Raw genomic sequence first — 25,822 nt, 5'->3', positions numbered from 1 at the left:
CAGTATCATTTATAAAATGGGGGGGGGGAGAAGATAATTCAAGTGCCCATGGAAAGCAGAATGGATAAACTGTGGTATATTCACACAATGGAATAGTATACAATCATAAAAAATGAATGATTGAAGTCTCTTGAATCAACATGGGTAGGTCAAGAAGCCTGTAGTTAGAAACATCCTGTTTTGATAAATGTGTAAAAGACAAGCAAAATTAAACAGTACTTGTTATTCACAAACTGTTGTTTATTTTGGTTGTTTGTTTTATATAAAGGCTTAGAGATGATAAGCACAAAATTCAGGCATGTGGTAACTTTGATTGGAGTAGACAGATCAATGTAATGGAAAACCACTTAGCTTAATGAGAAATGCAACATGAACATAAAATTCTTCCAAAACAAGAAGATGAAATGATGCCAATATTATTCTGGTTCTGAAAATAAGTGGTCATTTAATGCATATTTATTTAGATTTTTTATTTTATGACATATACTTTAATGTATTAGGCAAATTCAGTTGAATTTTAGAAGGACTCTTATGTCTACAAAGCTTATATGAAATATATATATGGTTTGAAATATATAGTTTTTTTTTAAAGATTTACTTTATTTATTTGACAGAGAAAGAGATCACAAGTGGGCAGAGTGGCAGGCAGAGAAAGAAAGGGAAGCAGGCTCCCTGCTAAGCAGGGATCCTGATGTGGAGCTTAATCCCAGGATCCTGAGATCATTACCTGAGCTGAAGGCAGAGGCTTAATCCACTGAGCCATCCAGGTGCCCCGCAAAATATATAGTTTCTAAGATGAACTCACAATGAGATGAAATGGTCACATAAAGCTTTGTGAATGCAGTGGCACAGAATGGTCCTTTGAGATGTAGCTTTCCCAATAGCTCTCTGAGTGCACTTGAAATTGGTTCAGGAATTGACAGCTAAATGTCAAGTCAAAAAACTTGGAAGAAAAAAATGTTTGACTGGGATCATTATTAAAATGTTAGCTGATAGTCATAGAAACTCTTTATAAAGCCAAGTACCTTTGAGCAATCCTAAATGATGGTTTTCTGCCTTTTTTTTTTTTTTTTGCCATTTGTTCTTCTTATACAGCATGTTGTAAAATACAAAGTAGATTATTTTGTATGCATCTTCTCAAAGCTTAGATCACCATCATAAATATGTTATGTGGTTAAATTCAGTGCTGGTTTTCCATATTCACTCCTTCACAGTGTCCTTATCTAAGTGTGTGACGGGCTATTTTTACGTTGACGACCCAAAAGAAGGAAAAAATGCCATTTTGTTGTCTTTCTTTTTTTCTTTCTTTCATTTGTTCCTTTTCTTCGTTAAAGGTCAAAGTCTGGTTCCAGAACAGGCGAATGAAATGGAAGAGAGTAAAAGGAGGACAGCAGGGAGCTGCTGCTCGAGAAAAGGAACTGGTGAATGTGAAAAAAGGAACACTTCTCCCTTCAGAGCTCTCGGGGATCGGTGCAGCCACCCTCCAGCAGACAGGGGACTCTCTAGTAAATGAAGACAGCCACGACAGTGACCACAGCTCAGAGCACGCACACTTATGATACACAGAGAGGATCAGCTCCCTTCTCAGGAAAGAAATGTTGTGATGGCAAGCCTTACTCAGACATCGTTTACACAGACAGATGACGATGACAGTGATGTTTTAATATTATTAAAGTCAGGCATCTCCAGTCTTTTTTTTCATTTTCTGATCTATAGAGGGTTTACACTAAGTGCCGCTTATGAAAGATGTTTCCTCAGTGAAGATGGAGATGAACTTGCTTTGACTATTCCAGATATGTTGGTCGTGTGTGTGACAGTAAACAGGTATGTTTGCTTTTGCTTGCACTGAAAATTAAATTGCTATCAAGAGCAAACTATGAGACATTTTAATTCAAGAAGCCTCCAAAGTGAAGATGCAGAAGATGAACTTGCTTTAAACGTTCCAGATGTACGAGGTCACGCGTATGACAGTGGGCAGGTATTTGCTTTCGCTTGCACTGACAATTAAATTGCTATCAAGAATAAACCATGAAACATTTTATCCTGAATAGCCACAGTGCCTGAAATCACTCTTAAGTGGATAAAAAATGTATTTTAACTCTGTATATATTACCCTTAAGTCATTTTCCTGTCTTCACTAAGTTTAGCGATGCATTCATATTAGCTGATGAAAACAGGCACTCACGATGACAACCAGAACCAGCTTCCTGTCTGTTTATACACTTTGTCATCCCAGAAACAATCAGCACGTGCTTACTTGTGTTCAAGTAGAGGAAAATACATTAGTGTCTGATAGGACATATTCTTGTACCACAGACAAAACAAACCTTATGTTGCATTTTCTATCAACTGCTGCTAATACATTATTATAAAACTTAACCTAGCTCCTCAATTCTTCCTATCTTATAGCTTGACAAAAAATTTAGGATCATAGGCAAATCAGTTAACTTACAGAAAGAGCTTTGTTTGACAGACTTTGTCTGATTTTATTTCTTTAAAATGCTAGCTGTTATATGATTTAATTAATAAGGAAAAGGTTTCTCCTTGATTGGTGATGGCATTAGACAAGTTGCAAAGCAAAATTGATTCCTCAAGTTGGTAGAAGATAAAATTCTGAATGTCTTCAAATGAGATTCAGTAAAAACATTATTTTTTTCATATATGATGTATTCATGCAGAACAACAATCTTTGTATTTTGTAAAAAAAAATGTTTAATAAATGATTCTTTGTAAATAATTTTGGTCTCCCTACTGTGATTTCCTAAATTTTTACAGGTTTTAATGTAAATACTCAAAGTCCTAAATTCATCTGCACTTGTGTACATCCAGATGATCATAATAAATGAATCACCTACATTTTTTTCTCTGGTTTCTGTATTTTTTAACTGTGAAAAAAAATAAATCATTGGATAATCAAAGAACGTTTAAGAATACATATGTATTGGGGCACCTGTGTGGCTCAGTGGGTTAAAGCCTCTGCCTTCAGCTCAGGTCATGATCCCAGGGTCCTGGGATTGAGCCCCACATCGGACTCTCTGCTCAGCAGGGAGCCTGCTTCCACCTCTCTCTCTCTGCCTGCCTCTGCCTACTTGTGATCTCTGCCTGTCAAATAAATAAATAAATAAATCTAAAAAAAAAAAAGAATACATATGTATTAAATTGCTTACCTGATGTGAAGAATATGCCAAATAGACTTTTGTGTGTATTTTATGAAATTGAAGATAAAAGTGGAAAAAAGGTACTATTATTTGTCACAATGAGATTAAAAATAACAGTTACACATTTTGAAACTTACATATAATAGATATGAATCCATTGATTGTTCCTAAGTTAAAACATCCAGAGTTTTTGATGTGAAAATAAGCTAAATAGGCTAATCCAAATGCTCAGTCCTAATAGACATTACCAGTGTAAGAAGTTAAGGATTTACTAATGTATTTTGTTTTGTGCATGGTTGCATATGCATTAGATATCTAAGTACTACTAATAACTTTATAATACTTTTTCATTTGTTCCCTATTGTAACCTAAAATGTTTAGAAATACCCAGAAACTCTCTCTTCCCACAAAGTAATTCGAAATAGAAATAGAGAAAACTAATCAGTAAAAATTTCCAAAACCTCATTATTTAATTTCATTTGCTTTAGAATGGTGAGATTGAAAAACAAAATGTGAATGATTTCCGTTTACTCTAGCATGATATATGGAGAGTATTCAAGAAATTTTTTAAAAATTACATTGTTTATATCATTTTTTCCTTTGTGTAATAAATATTATCACAGCAATTAGCAATATTTCTAGATTAACTGGGGGCGAAGACCATTTACATTGACACCTTCCAGGCGTAAAACAAACACTCTTCTATTAATCACTTGAATGAATACAAAGTGTATTTGTACTGATGACATCTACTTGGGTGGACTGACTTTCTTTATTTTAAGATTTAAATTCAAAACATCTTGACAAATAGGAGAAGTGGGAAGATATAAATCGAATTGAGTTCAATAGGGACAAAGTGGAGGATAATTCATTGCGGCAGGAAAATAATTTCCAGAAATAAGAGGAAAAGACTGCTTAAGAGTAGCTAAAGAGAGAGCCGACGGTTGTGGCCAAAGAGAAAGATAAAAGAATTACAATTTTGTATGATAAATGAAGTAGGAAAAAGTGATTCTGAATAGATAATGACAGTTAGGAAATGTGAGGCATTTGTATTGTGGACTTTATTAGAGTTGTGAGCTCTTCTAAAATGATGTAATGAAATTTGACTCCAGAGACCATGAAGAATCACTAGGCAGGAAGGACCACTGGCTGACCAAAAGGGGGCATCATTTTATTCATTATAGATTAAAATGATCACCATAAAAGATGCTGGAACATGTTTGCACAATGACAACACATCGACAAGTAAACAAGCAGGCTAGATTAATTTTAAGTAGAACTTGTCTTTCTGGAGTATTTTTGTACTTCATCTTAAAAGTGGTACATAGGTTTGCTAGATAATACCTCAACATCATTCTAGAATTAAAAATCCTCTGAGGAAATTTAAGATATTCTTATGTACTATCAGGTTTAATTTACTCTAGAAATGGCAAAATCTGAAAGAACACTACTTGTTTTTATTCTACACTAGGATCCTGACTTTCAGTGGTATCTGTTCACACAATGCCCTTTTCATGTAATTCTGTCTCAGAGCTTGTAGCTCTGTGGAAATTTATAATAGCATAAAAGTACCCTTCTCTGAAAATAGTATGGAATCATGCTTACAACGATTTTTCCAGCAGGATTCAGAGGTACGAACACTACAAAGTTTTTCCAAAAACGGATCCACATATTTTTAACCCATTATTAACATGACCCCAATTAACCCTTACTTCCCATATTTACCAAGGGTTGTCAGCCCATACTGTCCCTTTCAGGGACCTAAGACCTGAGTACCACTCTCCCTTTTTTTAAAAGAACTACCTGCACTTAAAAGAACACCAACACATTTTAATACACTCTTGAAACACTCTTTAATACACTCTTTTCGTGCTACTGGTTTCCAATAACCTTTTAAAAAATTACTAGCATAATTATAATGGCAAATGCTGATTTTCTTTTTAGGGAAGTTTAGAGGAAACTATGGAACTAAAAATCCGTTGCAAGACAGTAGAGTATTAAGTTAGTGACTAGAAATATTTACTATGTTTCCACCTAAATTTCTAAATATAGTTAGGCTGATGATTTTTAAGAATAGGTCACTTATGCCATGACTTATTTTATACTAAATTGTCATTAAGAAAACTCAGTTAATATTTGAGGTGAGTGGTATGTAGATTATAATGCTATCAAGCATGAATACTTAATTGGCGTAGTTCTTTGAACCATTTGGGGGATATTGTAATTATATTTTCTTGCAGCTCCTTTTGTTTTATTTTTTTTCAGTAAATTGAATCTATAAATAAAAATAAATTCATAGCTACTTAGAACTTAACATTTAGTTTGATACGTAAAACATCCCAAGTAATACACATATTAGGAATCTGCAGTATTGATTTGCAAGAACAAAGTGTTATAAAAGTATTTTTAGAAGTGTTATAAAAGTAGGGTTTCTTGTTATGTTTCCCTATTTCCTACCTACAGCTGACCAGAATACTGAAGAACAGCCCTTCCCATGGATGCCTCAACATTTCTGCTTTCAGTTCTTGCAAAATAACTTAGAAGTAGTAGACAAAGGGATAAAATGACTCCAGAAAAAAAGATCTGCAAACCTATAAATACATATTTCAGGATTTAAATACAGCTTTTCTTTAAGTAATTTTCTTATCATATATTTTTACAATATTCTCATGTTGACATTTAAAATGGTTAAACAGGGACGCCTGCGTGGCTCAGTTGGTTAAGCAGCTCCTTCAGCTCAGGTCCTGGGATCGAGTCCCACACCATGCTCCTTGCTCCTAGGGGAGTCTGCTTCTCCCTCTGACTCTGCCTGCCACTCTGTCTGCCTGTGCTTGCTCTCTCTTGCTCTCTTTCTGATAAATAAATAAATAAAATCTTAAAATAAATAAATAAATAAAATCTTAAAAATAAAATAAAATAAAATAAAATAAAATGGTTAAACATTTTAAGGGTACATTTCAGAGGGTAAACAGTTTTTCTTTTATATTTTATTTTTCTCCTCAGTAGCTTTTATTCAAATCCGGCTTCAAGCCATGGTCAAGAAAACATTGTATTACATTGAATTACATTGTATTACAAGGAAACAATCATTATAATACAGTTCATTACAATGTATTCAAGTAGTTCGGTGAATAATACAGTTCATTACAATGTATTCAAGTAGTTCGGTGAATTTCCATTAAAATTGTTAAAGATGGCTTCCAGGGGCACTTGGGTGGCTCAGTTAGTTAAGCTTCCAATCTTGATTTCCGCTCAGGTCAGGGTCTTAGGGTCCTGCAATTGAGCACCATATCCCACTCCCCACTCAGCAGGAAGTCTGCTTGAGATTTTCTCTTTCCCTCTGCCCCTCCCCCGGCTCCTGTGCATGCACATGCTCACTCTCTCAAATAAATACATAAATAAATAATTTTTAAAAATCTTTAAAAAATGGTTTCCAGAAAAAACTCCCCAAAACATGAATTTACAAATAAAAATTTATTACATCTGCTTCATATAAGGAGTGATACAGTGATTTGAGTATATCATAATATCAAGTGTGGGTTGTACTTCATATTTCTGTCCTTTATGAACCAATGAACTGTGTAAACATGTATTTGATTTAAATGAAAAAGAAATAATGTAGTTTAGGACTAATTCACTATCCTAAAATTATTTAAACTGATTGTGTTTTTTCATATGTATGATATTGATAGTTGAAAACATTAAATATTATTTTGTTTAGTACAAATATTAATTTTCAAACTATATCACTACTTGCCCAGTTTGATGAAATGTCACACCTACATTATATACTTAAAATCAGACTACTAATGCTGGTAAATAATTTGCACGGCTTTTACTTTCTTGAGGGCAGGGTTTAATTTTCTTTGGATTCGCAAACATTGTATCCTACTTCAAAGTTCTGATATTGCAGAATTGGTAGGGTAGCTCCCCCTTAGGCGGTTTTGCTTTCCGCAGTTACAGTAGGATCCCCGCAGCTTGGGGCCTGAAAGCAAAGGATCCGCCTTCTGAGGAATCATCAGAAGGTCGATAATAGACTTACTTTACCGCAGGATGCCTGCGTCACTCACGCCGGCTTGTGTCATGAGGTAGGCGCTTTATCATCTCACAACGTCACAAGAAGGGTGAGTACACTCTAATAAGGAACATGGAGAGACACTATATTCACATAACTTTTATTGCGGGAAACTGTTAAAAGTGTTCTGTTCTATTATTACTTGTTAATCGCTTGTCATGCCTAATTGTAAGTTGAAATTTTACCATAGTTGTGTATGCCCAGGAAGAAACAGCGCGTGTGTAGGGTTTGGTACTATTGCAGTTTCAGACACGTACTGGGTGTCTTGGAATGCAGCCCCTGTGGCTAAAGGGAGACGTATGCAAATCAAAGAACTTGTTCAAAATAATTTTACCTTACATTTTCTTTAAATGATGTTTCCAGATGGCCTTAGCAAACACTTCGGTTAATGTCGATTCAGTTCAGTTCGCTACTTCAGTCAACAAATATTTGTATACTAATTATATGTAATGCTCTCTCTCTCATTTTATTTATGGTGTTACTGATTTTTGTTAGCATATTTCTTAACCTTAAATCACATTTGGATTGATTGTGTATTCAGCATTTTTGTGTAGTTATTCAATCCAGTTCCGGTTGGTCCATGAAGAAACTCCCTTACATCCTCGGAGTGGTGGGTGAGGGCAGACATAGCTATGCTGGGATCATCTTTAAGACAGGAAGCACTTCACAAGGGCTGGCTAACATTTACGACCCACCATTTCTGTGTTTTCAACGACCATTTTATTTCTGCCAGCAGATTTTCAGGCTACTGTGGCAAATCCCATGATTCTGATCATTTATACTCCATATTTGGAAATTTATTTTCATCACTGATGTGGGAAATAAAGACAAAAGAAAAATCAGGGACTGCCTGGATGGCTCAGTGGGTTAAAGTCTCTGCCTTCCGCTCGGGTCATGATCTCAGGGTCCTGGGATGGAGCCCTGAATCGGGGGAACCTGCTTCACCCCCTCTCTCTCTCTGCCTCCTTGTGATCTCTGTCTGTCAAATAAAATCTTAAAAAAAGAAAAAGAAAAATCAAATTTCCTTACTACTTATACCCCACTGAGAAGTCCTTGAAACAGGCAGACTGACATTCCTCTAGGAACTCAGCTGCCTCAATGTTAATATTTTGCTAAGGGTAAGAGGCAATCTTAGCCCTACTCCCAGGATTATGTAAGTCTACTTTAACATATAAAGATTCTTTTGGAAAATCCCTTTATCTCTCTCCCCCAAGATACATTTTGGCAGTTGTCCCCCAAGCATATGACCCCCGATATACATCAGAATGGTCTCATGACTCAGGTTTTGTTAGACAGTAATAAATCACCTTTCTGCAACAATAGCTAGCCCCTTCAAATCCTGGAAACCGTAATTCCAAAATTTCTTAGAAACTTAACGCTATCCCTAACCCTTTCCCAACTTGGAAGTATGTAATGGGCCACTCCTCATAACCCCAATGCAGTTCTGCCCACAGATCCTGTCCCTATGCTTTAATAAAAGCACCTTTTTGCCCCAAAGATGTCTCAAGAATTCTTTCTTGTCATTGGCTTCAAACCCTAACATCTTTCCTATCACTAGTTATGATTTTATTGCTGTTTCTTTGAAAATACATATATTTTAAAAGCTTGTTAGACTATTGCATGGAATTTTACTAGATCATTGTTGGGTGCATGGTCAAAGGAGCGAGACTGATACAAAGCGAAGGTTAAGCAAAGCTTTATTTCATGCCAAGCATCAAGAATCAAACTGACCGGCCAGGGACGTCTCTTGCAAAGAGGCGACCCCTCCCTGCCTTACAGACTAACTTTTATAGAGCAAAGGCCATGTGGTTGGGCCTGGCCACACCAGGTGGCCAATGAGATTGTAACACAAAGAGAAAGCTGCACACTCGTGCTAGGTTCCACATGGGTGGCCAATTGAATTATAATTCACCCCATAGTAGCTATTTGAACTAGCCTATCACCTTGGTCAGAATTGGCACCCAAAAGGCGGGCCCACACTCCTTGATAGCTAGGGAGACAGTATGCACGCTTTACAGATTGGATAGTCTCCGCCTGACCAGACTCATCTCTGCATTCAGACCGTTATCTCCACCTGCCCTGCCCTGCCCTTGTATTTGGGCTTTGTTACCTGGGACCTGTTTACAGGACTTGATTTTTAAGTAAGTTCCCTGTGGGGGGAGGGCAGGGTCAATTTAACATTTACTGCATAAACAACAAAATGGCGTTCAACAGAGGTGGGGCCACTCTGGCTAAATAGGCCCTTACAATCTTAAAGTGTCTTCCAAGTCATTCTTTCAGAAATTTGAGTACACCTGTGGTTTTCTGTGTCATTCTTGCTAACCAATAATTCAGTTATAAAAGATAGTGGGTTTTTTTTTTTTTTAAGATTTATTTATTTATTTGACAGACAGTGAGAGAGGGAGCACAGGCAGGGGGAGTCGGAGAGGAAAAAGCAGGCTTTCCATGGATCAGGAAGCCTGACACAGGGCTTGATCCAGGATTCTGGGATCATGACCTGAGCCGAAGGCAGATGCTTAACGGCTGAGCCACCCAAGCACCCCTAAAAGATATTTTTAAAGATGTTCAAAATAATTGGTGAGTATGTTCAAGGTTAAAGAAGGACCATCTGCAGTTGGAAAATAGTGATTTCATGAATAAAGCTGTACAAAACAGTGATTCTTTGTCAAAGAACATTTGATGTTCTAGGTGGTTCCCTGGGCAGGACAGAAGAATTGGTCCTGTATTGAGTCCACTTAAACCTTTTGGGAAACCTGACTCATGAAAATAGCTGTCCTTGTTTTCTTTCTTCTGTTGTAATCAATTCTCTACACCGCAGCTGGAGTGGTTCCTTTAAAATGCAAATCAGATTAATAAGCGGTTCATGGTGACTTTGCAAATGTACCATTTCAAGTGAAAGCTGTAGTCCATAATGAAACACTTGTAGATATTTTAAAAAGGCAGTCAGATCCTGTCCCTCCTTTACACAAAACACCCATATGGCTTAGAATAAAAATCAAAACCCTTACCTGGGCCTCCAGACAGTCAGATCAGACCACAAACTGGTAACTCCTCTTGTCTGTCAATACTTCCTCTGTAGGGCCTCAGCTCCCATCACTCTTGCTTCCTGCCTACGCTTAGCCACCCTTCTCTCACATTTAGGTCTTGCATTCCCTGGTCCTTCTGCCTAGAATGCTTTTCCAGGCTCTATTTCTTCTTAGGCAACCCATGATCTTCTTAAACTTAGGCACTACTTATCTCATTCTACCCCTTTAAGGAATATTGCTTTTTCTTGTTAACTTTAGGTAACTTTCTTGTTAGTTCCTCCTCTTACTGATTTCAGCCTTTGTGAGAGCAGGAACTTTGTCAGCTGTGTGCATTGCTGTGTGTCTGGCATCTTGAACAGTCCCTGGAAACCCCAACCTTTATCTTGAATTTTTGTGAATTAGAAAAGGGCACGCCTGGGGTGCTTGGATGGTTCATTGGGTTGGGCCTCTGCCTTCGGCTCGGGTCATAATCCCAGGGTGCTGGGATCGAGCCCAGCATGGGGCTCTCTGCTCAGCGGGGAGCCTGCTTCCCCCTCTCTCTCGGCCTGCCTCTCTGCCTACTTGAGATCTCTTTCTGTTAAATAAATAAATAAAATGGCACTCCTGCCTCAAAATATTAGGATGCCAACACCTGATAACCACAGTGATCATTGTGAGGCACAGGACACCCCCTGGAGATATACAGTGCATAACATGCACAATTATGAACACTGACTCTGCTCTTGACAGGTTGTAGCGATCAATAAATATTTGTTGAATTAATCTGTTCAAAGAAATACCTGTAAATCTCAATTACTTGTAAAATGTAGCTCTGAAACATGTTTTTAACGACCATTATTATCCGGGTGTCACAAGCCAAAAAAAACTTTGGTTGTAGCCTTTGAAATAGTATGAAAAATGTATCATCAGATGAGACTAAATAGAAAAGTTAAGGAGAATAGGCTCTAACAGATGTTCACTTATGGTTTGAGAGAAAAGAGAAATTTTTCCTTTTGCTCAGATGTCTGTCTTGAAATTCTCACAATTTTTTGCAGACAGTTTGGCTGGCTTCCAAACATACATCGTTGCTTGTCTGGTATGAGGAATGCCATCTGTGCAGTATGGAAGTCCTTTTTCAGAAATGGACTGCTAATTATGCTCTGGGCAGGTGCTGTTAAAGTAAAATCAGGTGTCAAGCTTACAGTGGTCTAAAATGACTATGTTCTGTTGAAAAAGAATGGCATAATATTATAAAATGGAATTTAAGCATGGCATATAAGCATTCCATTTTGGGGTGTTGCAGAGGTCAGATCGCATAGCAAAATTATAAGATTTTCAAACGACTTCTACTATCGACAGTGGAATGAAGCTTTACATTAAGTATACTGGAAGATTCCCAATTATTTTTCCTGAAAAGTCCATGAAAGAAGAACAGAGAGATGGAAAGTATAGCCACCAATCCCAAAATATATACATTAATTTTGCAAAATTAGTCAAAATTAGATTTAAGTAATTATTAAATGGAACTCATTTTATTATCAGAATAAACATGCCTCAGTGGAGTTTTTTAGCTTCTTCCAGAACAAAATGACTGATTTATTTCCTTTAAATATATTAATTAAAAGGAAGTATTACAGGCTTTCACAGTTTTACCGTAGACTCATGGTGACACATTTATTTGATACAGTGCTAACTCATATCAAGCAAGGTAGAAAATCTCAGACAATTTTTAAAGTATGAGTATAGAGATGTCTACTACAATAAAAAGTCTTCATTAGCATTTTAAGAAAATAGATTTGTCATTGCTTATTGTGTGTGACCTATCTGCTATTTGCAATATAGTTAATACATTGTGTTATTTAATCCTTACAACATCTCCGTTAGAGTCAGTTAACTCATCTGTCCTGGGCTACAGATGAGATCATTGTGTTCAGTAAATCCAAGTGTCCTGCCTAAACTCACATGCCACCAAATGGCAGAATTGGGGCTCATAATTAAGGCTTTTGAGCCCCAAAGCCCGTGTTTTAACTATTTCAAAAGTAGCCCCTTTCCAAGGCAAGTATAAGATAGAAGGATTTCTTTTATTACCTCATCTAATCTCAAAGGAAAAGTCATTAGCATAGTAAAATCTTATAGTTTACATACTACTTGGTTTCAGCTAGAATTTCAGCCACTGTAGGCAGCACAAACAGGGCCACAAACAGGAAGTTTAAAAGGCTTCTTCATCATCATGAATTTAATGGGTCTGTTAAAGCCAAGGAACTTAAAGCAAGAAGCTTATTCTTATAACCACTTCAATTGCTCAGTTGTCTTATTTCTCATCCCACAGAGGATTAGAATTATCAAGTAAGACATGGGAAAGATATTATTGCCAGACACAGGCCTATGAACTGGATGCTTACATATCAAAGGAGAATACAGAAAAATAATAAAAGTAATTGGGAGCCATTAAAAGATACACTGAGGCGGATTAAGAATTATAAGGGTCTATTTGAGCAAGAAGTGATTCAGATGGGGTAATGCCAAACTGAAAGTGGTTAGGGGCATTCTACTGACAGGAGCTGGCCAGAGACCCTCTTATGGAGAAGAGAAGAAAGTGAAGTCAGAAAAATAATTGATTAGATACAGGTTGAATTCCAGTTGGCTGTTTGTGATTGGATGGCCTTAGCATTTTGATTTTGTAACCTGGAGACATTTACAGTCTCAGGGTTTCTTTTCCTTGCTGATGTGGGTGGCCACAGCATTAGACCCACATCAGTCTAAAGGCCTCGAAGTTTAAGTAATTTAACAGAGCTAAATTGCAGTTATATGAAAAAATCTGGATTATGGTATGATTTGGTTGTTCAGATGTGTTAAAAACAAGACAACAGGGCCCAGATGAAGTGCTAAGCCCTCTGTCAGCACACTGGGGTTTAATTACAGTTTCAGTTCTCCCAGAAATGGAATCGTAAACCGGTCAAAAAGGAAACACCGGATGGGCACTAGCTAGGTCATCTGCCTGATAGATCCCTGCCATCTCCTGAAGGAGAGTAACTTTGCAATAACAACCTGCTTTTTGACCTCTTGTAGCTTCCTTATTCCTGCTCCCTTCTGCCTATTAAAGTCTTTCACTTTGTATGTGTCCTCAGAGCCCTTTTTTATCTGCTAGATTGAATGCTGCCAGAATAGAATTAAATTTGATCAATTTGACTCTTACAAATTTTAATGTGCTCAGTTTACTTTTTTAATAGCTCTAGGGTCAGAGAAGGAAACCAAAGGAGACCCCCCGTGGGCTTGCAGGAGCAATGGGCAGCTAGACACAGGTAGCTGCTGGTGCCCTGAGCTCACTTCTCTTTCAGACCCTGGCGGTGGTGGGTAGGTCTCTCTCAGGCCCAGGCTCCTCAGTTTTTGCCTTTTGTGCATTCGGGCCTTCTTTTTCTGGACTGGATCCATAAGCTGGCCAGAGTCAGCATGGATCCAGCTTAGAAACCACATTGGGGGGGGGGGGGTGCCTGGGTGGCTCAGTGGGTTAAGCCTCTCCCTTTGGCTCAGGTCATGATCTCAGGGTCCTGGGATCAAGTCTCATATCGGGCTCTCTGCTCAGCAGAGAGCTGCTCCGCCCCCCCCCCCCCCCCCCCTCTCTGCCTACTTGTGATCTCTCTCTGTCAAATAAATAAATAAAAATCTTAAAAAAAAAAAGAAAGAAAAGAAACCACATTGGGTCTGGTGTCAGATGGGGTCCAACTTAAGCTGGAACTGGCTTCAATGTGAGGCCTCTGGTAAGTAAAATTTTGTCTTAAGGCTGAACAAGCTGTTTAACCTTAATAGAGGTGATCTTGAATTACACTGGCCACGGTGGGGAACTTTTTACCTAGATATGCTTATCCATTTATAAGGTGCCCTAGAGAAAAAGGGGTCTTAGTCAAGCACTCACTATAAAGGGTAGAGGGGAAATTATTTTTCCTTATGTGTAGTTTTTGGTGACTAGGATGATATCCACTGAAACACCCAACTTGCACCAGAGCCTGCAGAGGGCATCCTGGGAAAACTGTAGAAATCAACAAAGGCTGAGAATTCTTCCAAAGTCAGTTCTCCCAGACCTCTATTTGCGGTGCCAGGTCAAGAGAGAAGGGTAAAATTCTACATTGCTCGTTTCATATTGGCAAGCAAAAAACCATCAGTAGGGATCGGATCTTTGAATTGGGACTTGTGATTTTGCTTTCTGGTACTCGTTGGTTATTGATCTTTTCTCTGTCTTTTCATTTGTCTTATTTCCTGTCCTAAGAACTTGCTGCCAAATTAGGGCATGTGGGTTCTTGCCTGTGCAGGCAGATCACCCATTAGGTTGGTGGCTCTCAAAATATGGGCAAATAGAGTTTTGGGTTGCACTTCATTTGTGGTGAGGATCTAACTGGCTGTTGGTGGGGTGGAAGGGATGGCAGTTGTCTAAATCTTTCCCATGGTTGTCTTTGGGTGTAGCTCTGGATGTTGGAAGGGTAGCATCATTTGCACCTCTTTGGGGATGCCTCTTGTGTATGTTGGATTTTTCAATACTGACGGGAATATTTACTTTGTCTCAGCTGAAACTGGACAAAATACTTTAAAGAATTTTTTAAAGTGGTTCTATGGTCAGAAGCTGGCCAGATTGGAAGCTGTTTATATTCAGAACTCGATAGGAACTTTTTAAAAATTTCTTCTCCCCTAAATCTCAATGAAACTATGTACCCAGAGAAAAGGAAAAATATTCTGAAGCCTTTGTGGAAGGATTTACTAAAACATTACAAAGACACAGAGTTATAAATCTAGAAAATAGGATTCTCTTGACTTCCAACCTAGTTGAAGTCCTCTCCCTGATACAAAGAAGCAAATGGAGGATAATATAGTTGGATAGGTGAGTTACCCAAAATATCATTCAGATTGCAACCCAGTTCTTTGAGGAATTAAAAATAACTGTAGTTATCTAAACAAATAGAATATAAGGACAGAAATGCAGCTCTAGAAATAATTCAAAGTCTACCTGTCCTTTTTTTTTTTTTTAAAGATTTTATTTATTTATTTGACAGAGAGAGATCACAAGTAGGCAGAGAGAAAGAGAGAGAGGAGGAAGCAGGCTCCTCGCCGATCAGAGAGCACGATGCAGGGCTTGATCCCAGGACCCTGAGATCATGACCCGAGCCGAAGGCAGTGGCTTAGCCCACTGAGCCACCCAGGCGCCCCTCTCCTTCTATTTTTATGTTATTTTATTTTTCCTTCCCTTCCCCTATGTTCATCTGTTTTGTTTCTTAAATTCTACATAGAAGTAAAATCATGTGTTATTTCTCTTTCTCTGACTGACTTATCTCACTTAGCAAAATACACTTTGGTTCTCTCCACATTGTTGTAAATGGCAAGATTTCATTGTTTTTAATGACGTGTACACACACAACACACCCCACATCTATATCCATTCATAAGTCTGGACATCTGGGCTCTTCCCATAATTTATCTGTTGTTGATAGTGCTGCTATAAACATTGGGGTGCTTTCAAATCAGGATTTTTGTATCCTTTGTATAGATACCTAATGGTGTAATTGTTAGATTATAGGGTAGTTCTATTTTTAACTTTTTGAGAAACCTCCTCCATTCTCTTTTTCAGAGAAAATGCTCTAGTTTGCATTCCCACCAACAGTGTAAGAGGGCTTTCCTTTTTCGGCATCCTCACCAACATGTTTTTTCCTGAGCTGCTAATTTTAGCCATTCTGATGTGAGGTGGTATCTCATTGTGGTTTTCATTCATATTTTCGTGATAGTGAGTGATGTTGAGAACTTTTAGCTATCTCTGTTAGCTATCTCTTTGTTTTCTTTGGAGAAATGTCTGTTCAGGTCTTCTGCCCATTTTCTGACTGGATTATTTATTTTAGGGGTGTTGATTTTGATGAATTCTTTATACATTTTGGTTACTAGCCCTTTAACTGATAAGTCCTTTGCAAATATTTTCTCCCAGTCTCTCAGTTGTCTTTTAGTTATGTGGATTGTTTTCTTCACTGGGCGGAAGTTTTTTATCTTGATGAAGTTTCAATAGTTCATGTTTGCTTTTGTTTCCCTTGCCTTTGGAGACCTGTCTAACAGGAAGTTGCTGCAGCCGAGGTCAAAGAGGTTCCTGCTTGCTTTCTCCTCTAGGATTTTGATGGTTTCCTGTCTTACATTTAAGTCTTTCCTCCATTTTAAATTTATTTATTTATTTATTTATTAAAGATTTTATTTATTTTATTGACAGAAAGAGACGCAGCAAGAGGGGGAGCACAAGCAGGGGGAGTGGGAGAGGGAGAAGCAAGCTTCCTGCCGAACAGGGAGCCTGATGCAGTGCTCAATCCCAGGACCTTGGGATCATGACCTGAGCTGAAGGCAGCCGCTTAACAAATGAGCCACCCAGGTGCCCCAATTTTATATTTATTTTTGTGTATGGTTTAAGAAAGTGGTCCAGTTTAATCCTTTTGCAGGTAGCTGTTCAGTTTTGTCAATACCATTTATTGAAGAGACTGTCTCCCCCCCCCCCCAATTCGATTTTCTTTCTGCCTTTTTTGAAGATAAGTTGAGCATATAGCTGTGGATCCATTTCTGGGTTCTCTGTTCTGTTCCATTGATCTAGGTGTCTGTTTTTTCACCAGTACCATAATGTCCTGATGATTACATTTTGTAATACAGCTTGAAGTCTGGAATTGTGATGCCTCCCACTTTGCTTTTCTTTTTCAAGATTTCTTTGGCTACACTGGGTCTTTTGTGATTCTATACACATTTTAGGATTATTTTTTATAGCTCTGTGAAAAAAGTTGATTGTATTTTGATAGGGATTGCATTAAATGTATAGATTGATAATACATTCCTTTGGCTATTAGGGGTCTTTTCTGGTTCCACACAAATTTTAGGATCATTTGTTCTATTTCTTTGAAAAATGCTGGTGTTATTTTGATAGGTATTGCATAGAATGTTTAGATTGCTTTCGGTAGTATAGACATTTTTTCAAAATTTTTATTAACATATAATGTATTATTTGCTCCAGGGGCACAGGTCTGTGAATCATCAGGTCTACACATTTCACAGCACTCACCATAGCACATACCTTCCCCATTTTCCATAACTCAACCACCCTCTCTCAATGGGTCGTATAGACATTTTAACAATATTTGTTCTTCCAACCCATGAGCATGGGATTTTTTCCATTTCTTTGTGTCTTCTTTGGTTTCTTTCAGTAAGTGTTCTATAGTTCTCGGAGTATAGATCTTTACCTCTTTGGTTAGGTTTATTCCTAGGTATCTTAATTGACTGGAGTTAGATAACAAAAGCCCTTCTTGGAGAAACTTGCATCCTTTCTCTGTGCCTTTGAGGTGCAGTCTCCTCTAGGAAGCCAGAGCCATGAGATCGGTGTGTCTGTCTATATATTTATGTATGTCTATGTATATAAAACATGTGATTTTTTTTCTTACCTCCAGATGGTATTGCCAAAACTAATTTATAAAAAACTCGATTAAATTGGCTTAAAGAAAGTGATTAAGAATACTCTCAGGGTGCCTGGGTGGTTCAGTCATTTGAGCATCCAACTCTTGATTTCAGCTCAGGTCATGATCTCAGATTTGTGAGATAGAGCCCTGCTGGAGTGGAGTCTGCTTGGGATTCTTTCTCTTCCTCTCCCCCTGCCCTTCCCACTCCTGCTCTCTCTCTCTCTTTCTCTCTTTCTGTCTCTCTAAAATAGATAAATCTTTTAAAAAAAGGAATACTTTCAGAAATATAGAAACTAACCCAAATGTTTTTCAACTTCATATAGGCCAGGATAATCTTCAGTAAATAAAAGTTAAAGTTTGTTGTTTTAATTCAAACAGGCATATCTTTAGAACCATCAATATTGAATGTAATGTAGGCATACAACTTTTATTCTACTTAAGTTTACTGAAATTCAAATAAGTTCATGTTACCTCCATTATAGAATTTCTCATCAAGAAAGAGAATCTGTGATGGTAAGCATTTAGTGTCTTATAAAGCTTTCATGAATAATCTAAGCATAGTGTTAAGAACAAGTGAGTAGGGGCACCTGGGTGCCTCAGTTAAGCAGCAGCCTTTGGCTCAGGTCATGATCTCAGAGTCACTGACTAGAGCCCTGCATCCATCAGGCTCCCTGATCAGCAGGAAGTCTGCTTCTCCCTCTGCCTCTGCTGCTCCCCCTGCTCCTGCTCTCTCTTTCACTCAGTCTCTTCTCAAATAAATAAATAAATTCTTTTAAAAAATGAAGTAGATATAAATAATTTTATTAATAAGCTTTTCAACAATAATTATGTTTTGTATCTACTTGAAAATAGTTTCCAGAACCTTTTTCCTAATTTGAAACCTTATAGTTATATTGACATAAGTTAAATGATGAATATTCATTGAGTATTCATTTCCAAATAAGACAAAATGCTGAAGCATTAATTACTGAATGCAGGTTCATATACTTTGGGACTTCTTTTTACTAAGGAGCTAACGCTATTTGGGCCTACTAGTAAGCATGTTTTGTGTCACATTGGAAAATTTACTATGAAGAATATACTTCTAGAAATTATAAAATGCATTTATAAATTTGCCAATCCACAGAATGCTGGTATACCAAACAGTCCACAATTGCTTGCTTCTTAATTTTCATTAGGAATTAGGTTCTAATGGCTAAAATTTTACTCAGTATGTTTAATTAAAACTACTTAGACGTAGTAAGAGTGAAAGAAATCAACCGTGTATAAAAAGTCGGAAGGAAAGTAAAATTATTGGTTGTTCCAGAATGAAAAAAAGGGAAAAAAAAAAAACCTTTAGGACAAAAACTGAATGGATATAAAAAAGTTGTAGAAGGTTTGTGGAAAAGGAATCTTGGGAAAGAAATTTTATGTGATGTGATCAAGCTGGCTAAGATTGGAATAGATTTATTTGTTTAAAAATGAGTTTTAATATCAAAAGCACACTGGTGGGGCGCCTGGGTGGCTCAGTGGATTAAAGCCTCTGCCTTTGGCTCAAGATCCCAGGGTCCTGGGATAGAGCCCCGCATCAGGCTCTCTCCTCAACAGGGAACCTGCCTCCCTTCCTCTCTCTCTGCCTGCCTTTCTGCCTACTTGTGATCTCTGTCAAACAAACAAACAAATAAATAAATAATAAAATCTAAAAAACAAAAGCACACTGGTGCAAAACTAGAATCTGGTTTTCTCTCTGTTAACAAAGTTTTCTTAGATTATTGGTCTGCTCTTTTTTTTTTTTTAAAAGATTTTATTTATTATTTATTTGACAGAGAGAAATTACAAGTAGGCAGAGAGGCAGGCAGAGAGAGAGAGAGGAGGAAGCAGGCCCCCCGCCAAGCAGAGAGCCCGATTCAGGACTCGATCCCGGGACCGGGAGATCATGACCCGAGCCGAAGGCAGCAGCTTAACCCACTGAGCCACCCAGGTACCCCTTGGTCTGCTCTTAATAAGAAATTGTAAACAAATATTTTTCTTTACCTTCTAAGTAATCTGTCTGCACAGTAAAGATTTTGTGTTTTACCAAAATAATTTACTGCATTTCCCATTGTCTTCATCAGACCTCCAATTACTTAAGAAAACCCAGCCTTCTGTTGGAAGAGAGCTAAGTTTCATTCACAAATGTGTAATCTTCTGTTGTCTTTTTGGTTAGATCTCCAAATATCTCCTATTTGTCATTTTGGTTAGATAGAAAATTAAGTATTATTTCATAATGATTGTGTAGTCTTCTACATGTAGTTTAAAATTTTAACAGCAAAGTGAAGCTATTGTACTGATATATATTTTTAGTGAGTGATTCAGTAGCAAATAAGCCATAATACATATTTAACTAACATAACCTATCGCCCTCGGCACACAAGGACGACAAGAACCCTGGTTCGGATGCATCTTCTCTCTCTTCTTCCACAAGTCTACACACTTATATATGCTTACATGACCAATCAGCGAGCAGGGTACAGGAGGGAGCTAATCAGGCTGTGCACCTAAACGAACAACTTCGCTAGCAACCAATGCTGTTTACTTCCTCTTAGGGCGTTCCGCTTTGTCTCACGAGGCAATCCTAACCTGGCAACTAGCCAGGTGCCATCTTTTAATGGCGGAGGTCGCCCTGGCCAGGGGCCTGCCTCCGACAATAACCATTAAAATATGCAATTCAACAAAACTATGTAGAATAATAAACATTGCATTTTACCTAGCAGTCATTAATGAGTGACTACTTTTATGACAACATAGGACTGTTACCTTATCTAGATCCTGTTATATTATCTGTCTAGAGACTCTAGTTCAGTGACTTTGTTATGTGTGTTCCTTAGCTTATAACTGAATATTTAAATTAATTTATATTAATCTACTTTTCTCAGATAAAAAATTTTTTTAAATTTTTAATTTCTTCTAGAAGTTTATATCAAATTCAGTACCCCATGGTCCTGCTCTTATAGATTCAGTTGATTCCAAATACCAGTGGATTTTCCCAGGCTTCCATTGAGTATATAATTAGGAGCATTCCCACCTATGACATCATAGTAAGTTGTTGCAGGGACTACTTTCAGTAATCCCGGCCTTTTGATGTTTTGGGTAAACTTTAAAAAAGACAGAAACAAATTTGATTTATAATATAGTTTATTGTTCTTCTGTATCCAAGGAGGTAATACAGTGTCTGAAACCTGTCTCAAAGTTTTTAAGTTTTTTCGTCTGCACTTAGTTATAAAACAGCTTCCCCTAGCAGAGTGTTAATAGTTTTTTCCCCCCATTTTTAGTTATCTCCCCCGCCAAAATTTTATCAGCCACATTGCATATCAGGAGACTGGAAAGAACATTATCAAGAGAGAAGGATTCAGTCAGTTTCTGCTGAAATCCTTACCCTTTCATTGCGAGCCCCACCCACTCTCCTTATAAACATTTGGCAATTTGTGACATTTCTTTTTTATCTTACTGATTTATTATTTTATTAAATGTTCTTTTTGATTTTACAAGTATTTTTTTAATTTTTTATTTTTTATAAACATATATTTTTATCCCCAGGGGTACAGGTCTGTGAATCACCAGGTTTACACACTTCACAGCATTCACCAAAGCACATACCCTCCCCAATGTCCATAATCCCACCCCCTTCTCCCAACCGCCCTCCCCCCAGCAACCCTCAGTTTGTTTTGTGAGATTAAGAGTCACTTATGGTTTGTCTCCCTCCCAATTTTGTGACATTTACATACATTTACATACATTTACATACATTTAACATATAGAAGATGTTAACATATCATTGTGGCTTATCTCCAGCCACTCCCAGTGGCACCAGTCATTGGAGTCATGCTCTACTTTTTCCACGTGTATTTCCATATCTTTAAACCCTAGGGCATGGTTTTGCTCTGTTGCTAACATTTTAACTCATGCCCCGCAGTGGGTTTTGATTCTTTGTTTGTTTTTGTACCTTTCAGGAGCACTTTCCTGGCAGAATTCATTCCTTCTTTTGCTAGAACTCCCTTTCCTGTTAGTGTTTTCCAAGACTACCTCTGGTCCTCTTCAAGATACTCAGGCGCTGCAGAGTTTCACAGGTTTTGCTCTGCATTAAGGATCTAGCTGTCTGAGTGGATGACATGTGTATGGGTTGAAATCAAAGCAGTTGAACTGAGATTCAGGAACAGTTATTGATTGATTCTTACTCTCTTTTACCACTTTTCTGAAAATGGATATATTTTAATTAAAAATATATATTTTAATTAAAAAAAATTAGAGAGTGTCCAAATTAAACATTTGGCTTTTCTTCCAGAACCCATGGGTAAACTTTCTCCTTCCAGATTGCTTTATAACCCCTATTCTTACTCATTCTTCAGTGTATTCAATATAAACACTATTTTTAGATCTTTACCATACTTTGTTTACTATTTTGAATGAAATAATATATTTATAAGGTATATGTTTTTGTATTGAGGGTAAAACATGAATATTTTACTTTAGATAATTTCTAAGTGAATTAATTATTTTTACCAATTGTTTGCTTCCTTATATGGTTCAGGGCTGCTTTGTAAACCATTTTTCTCCATGGAAAACGTTAAAATTCCCTGGAAAGGGATTTTCATGTAAAAATGCTCATACAGTAAAAAGAAAGAAAATAACAGATTTTAATGTGGTTAGGGAAATATAAATTAGTAAGAGCTTGCAAACAATAGAAAATATAATTTTTTTTAGTTATGATTTTCTTTGTTTTCAAGTATTATTAGAACTTTGAATAAAACTTGAAATTGAGATAGGAATGTTTTCTGTAATGTTGCAAACTGAAGAGGGGAATGTATTTCCAGTATATACTGATATTTCAGTAGTGCCAGGTTTCCAGTTGAATGTGATAACTATAGTGAGATATAATTTTTTAAGTTGACTGAGTTTAATTAATTCTACTTGAAATATGTACAGTTAGGCTTCCATTTCACTTTTATAAATTTGTTTTTCCTTTATGCACTCAGAGAATTCATGCCTAACATGACTATTTGTGCATTTTAGACTTTCACCACATAAGCTATTTCCCATGAACGTTAACAGGTGGCATTCACATCATGCGTATTCAGGTTGCCCGGTGATGGCAAATGCAAAGAGTCGGGTCCAGACATATAAAAAATATTGTTTTCCTAGACACTTTTCCTGTAATAGGACACATCTCCACCTGGAACAAATCCACAGATACTTCAAAGTGTAATAAATCCCATCCAAACTTATTAGCTCTTTCATTTCCTAGACTGACGTCTCCTGTGTTATGTCCCACTCAAATTATACCACTGCACGTTACAATTCTAGGTCAAAATTGCATCTTCCTTCTGACTCCTTCTGTTCCTTCACACTTGGATTGATGGTAGATAGTTAATTCCTCTGTAATCTTTGCTTTGCCACTCCATCTTTTTTCTTATTACCTTGACAAAGAGATTCATTTTTATTAGATACCTGGGTGACTTTATCTTTCTCCAGAAAAAATTCAGGTTTGCTTCTGGCATTCTTTTAGGCTAGGAGTACATAGCCTTCATGGAGTTAGAAATGAGATAATTTGTCACGAAGTTTGTCTATTTAAGGATGATCTATTTCTGATTTATCCTTATTCCAGGGTATGACTCTTCGAGTCTCTCTTTATTGGAAACAGAACTCTAATGTTTATGCTTTTTTTCCCCCATATTCCACACCTACTCGCTTAGCCCCTTCAGATTATAGAAAGTTTGCTGAGATTTGATCCTGTCAGTCACTTCATTCAGCTCACTTAGCTTCTGAGCTGATGCTTAGAATCAGCTAGTGGTTTGATTACTTTGTTTTTCCTCAGGACTGAGGCTTATCAAGTCCTACCTTTCTTACTCTCTAGTGTCTTCAAACTTATTTTTTTTTTTATGGTAAGTGCACATAACATAAAATGTACCCTTTTAAAGTGAACAGTACAGGGGCGCCTGGGTGGCTCAGTGGGTAAAAGCCTCTGCCTTTAGCTCAGGTCATGATCCCAGGGTCCTGGGATTACGCCCTACATCGGTCTCTCTGCTTCTCAGGGAGCCTGCTTCCTCCTCTCTCTCTCTCTCTCTCTCTCTCTGCCTGCCTCTCTGCCTACTTGTGATCTCTGTCTGTCAAATAAATAAATAAAATCTTAAAAAAAAAAAGTAAACAGTACAGTGACATTTAGTACATTCATAAGGTTGTGCAGCCGTTCCTTCTACCTTATTCCCAAACAACTTATGGTCCCCAAAGAAGATCCTAAAACCATATGCCCTCACCCTCCCTGGAAATCATCAATTTTCTGTGTCTATGAATTTACCTATTCTGGGTATTTCATAGGAATGGAATCATACAATCTGCAACCTTTTTGTCTGACTTCTTTCACTTAATAGGTTTTTAAGATTCATTTATGTTGACAGTGCATTCATACTTCATTCATTGTTGTGGCTGGATAATATCCTGTTGTATGTATAGATGACATTTTGTTGACTTAGTCATGGATTGATAGACATTTTACCTTTTGATTATTGCAAATAGTGCTGCTATAAACATGCATGTCCAAGTATTTGTTAAGTATCTGTTTTCAGTTCTTTTGGGTAGATACCTAGAAGTGGAACTGCTGGGTCACATGGTAATTCTATGTTTAGTTTTTTGAAGAATTACCAAACTGTTTTTTACAGTAGCTGAATGATTTTACATTCTTTTTTTTTTTAAAGATTATTTATTTATTTATTTATTTGATACAGATTACAAGTAGTCAGAGAAGCAGGCAGAGAGAGAGGAAGGGAAGCAGGCTCCCTGCTGAGCAGAGAGCCCTATGTAGGGCTCAATCCCAGGACTCTGAAACCATGACCTGAGACCTTGACCTGAGCCCAAGGCAGAGGCTTTAACCCACTGAGCCACCCATTTTACATTCTTACCAGCAATGTATGAGATTCTGATTTCTCTACATCCTTGCTAACAGTTGTTATATACTGTTTTTTGTTGTTGTCTGAATAGCTGTTTCTCCAAATAAGATACACAAATGACCAACAATCACGTGAAAGGAAGTTCAACATTAGTCATTAGAGATTAAAATGTCTACTATTAAAAAAAAAAACAAGTCTTTGTCTTATTTTTAAATTGGGCAGTTTGACTTTTTTGTTGTTGTTGGATTGTAAAATTTCTCTGTATATTCTGGATAGTCTACACTTATAATATGATTTGTAAATATTTTCTCATATTCTGTAAGTCATCTTTTCATTTCTTAGCAGTGTCTTTTGATGAATGTCCTTTGATGAATGAATTTATCATTTTGATAAAGTCCAATTTGACTCTTTATTCCTCTTCTTTCCTTCATGTTTTGGATGTTGGATCAGAATCCACTGCAAATTCAAGGTCATGAAGAAACAATCCTGTGTTTTGCTATAACAGTCTTACGGTTTTAGTTTATGGTTTAGTTTTTGTTTAGGTTGTTAGTTCATTTTGAGTTGTTTCTTTAGTATAGTGTGTAATGTAGGGATTCAACTTTATACTTACATCAACTTTATTCTTATATATGGAGATACCTAGTTACCTTAGCACATTTTTTTTTTTTGGTAGTTTCAAGTTTTTATTTAAGTTCCAGTTAGTTAACATATGTCTAATTTTAGTATCAGCAGTTTTTGAAAGGCTTTTTAGGTTCCTGGGTGACTTAGTAAGCTAGGCATCCAATTCTTGATTTTGGCTCAGGTCATGATCTCAGTCATGAGATTGAATTCCACGTAGGTCTCTGCTCTCTCAGATTCTCTCTTCCTCTCCCTCCTGCTCACACTCTCTCTTTTTCTCTCAAATAAATAAATAAATAAATAACAAAAACTTTAAAAACAAGAAAAGACTGTTCTTTTCCTATTGAATAATCTTGACACTCTTTTCAAAAATCATTTGGATATAGATATATTTTTCTGGGTTTATTTCTGGACTTTCAATTCTTTTCTGTTGGTTTGTATTTATAGCCCATATTAGTATTATACTATTTTGATTACTGTAGCTTTGTAATAAGTGTTACCAGTTAGAATATGAGTCCTCCAACTTTTTTTTTTCTTCTGTCTTGTTTTAGTTCTTCAGGGCCCTTGTAATTCTATATTAATGTGAGGATTTTCTTTCCCTTTTCTGCTT

At 37.0% G+C, this 25,822-nt stretch overlaps 1 protein-coding gene across 1 annotated transcript in view; it reads left to right on the top strand.

The window, feature by feature from the left end:
- The window catches only part of MEOX2 (mesenchyme homeobox 2), a 63,225-nt gene extending 60,369 nt beyond the window's left edge, over positions 1 to 2,856 (top strand). The window contains exon 3 of the mRNA XM_004743404.3: positions 1,335 to 2,856. Within this exon, the coding sequence (XP_004743461.1) occupies positions 1,335 to 1,559 (225 nt within the window). The 3' untranslated portion in view covers positions 1,560 to 2,856. The remainder of the gene's footprint in view (positions 1 to 1,334) is intronic.
- The last annotated feature ends 22,966 nt before the right edge of the window (positions 2,857 to 25,822 follow it).

The sequence above is a fragment of the Mustela putorius genome, unplaced genomic scaffold (genome assembly GCF_011764305.1).
Source record: "Mustela putorius furo isolate JIRA1106 unplaced genomic scaffold, ASM1176430v1.1 tig00003845_pilon_pilon_pilon, whole genome shotgun sequence".
Classification (NCBI taxonomy): domain Eukaryota; kingdom Metazoa; phylum Chordata; class Mammalia; order Carnivora; family Mustelidae; genus Mustela; species Mustela putorius.
This window is presented reverse-complemented; position numbering and strand designations above follow the sequence as displayed.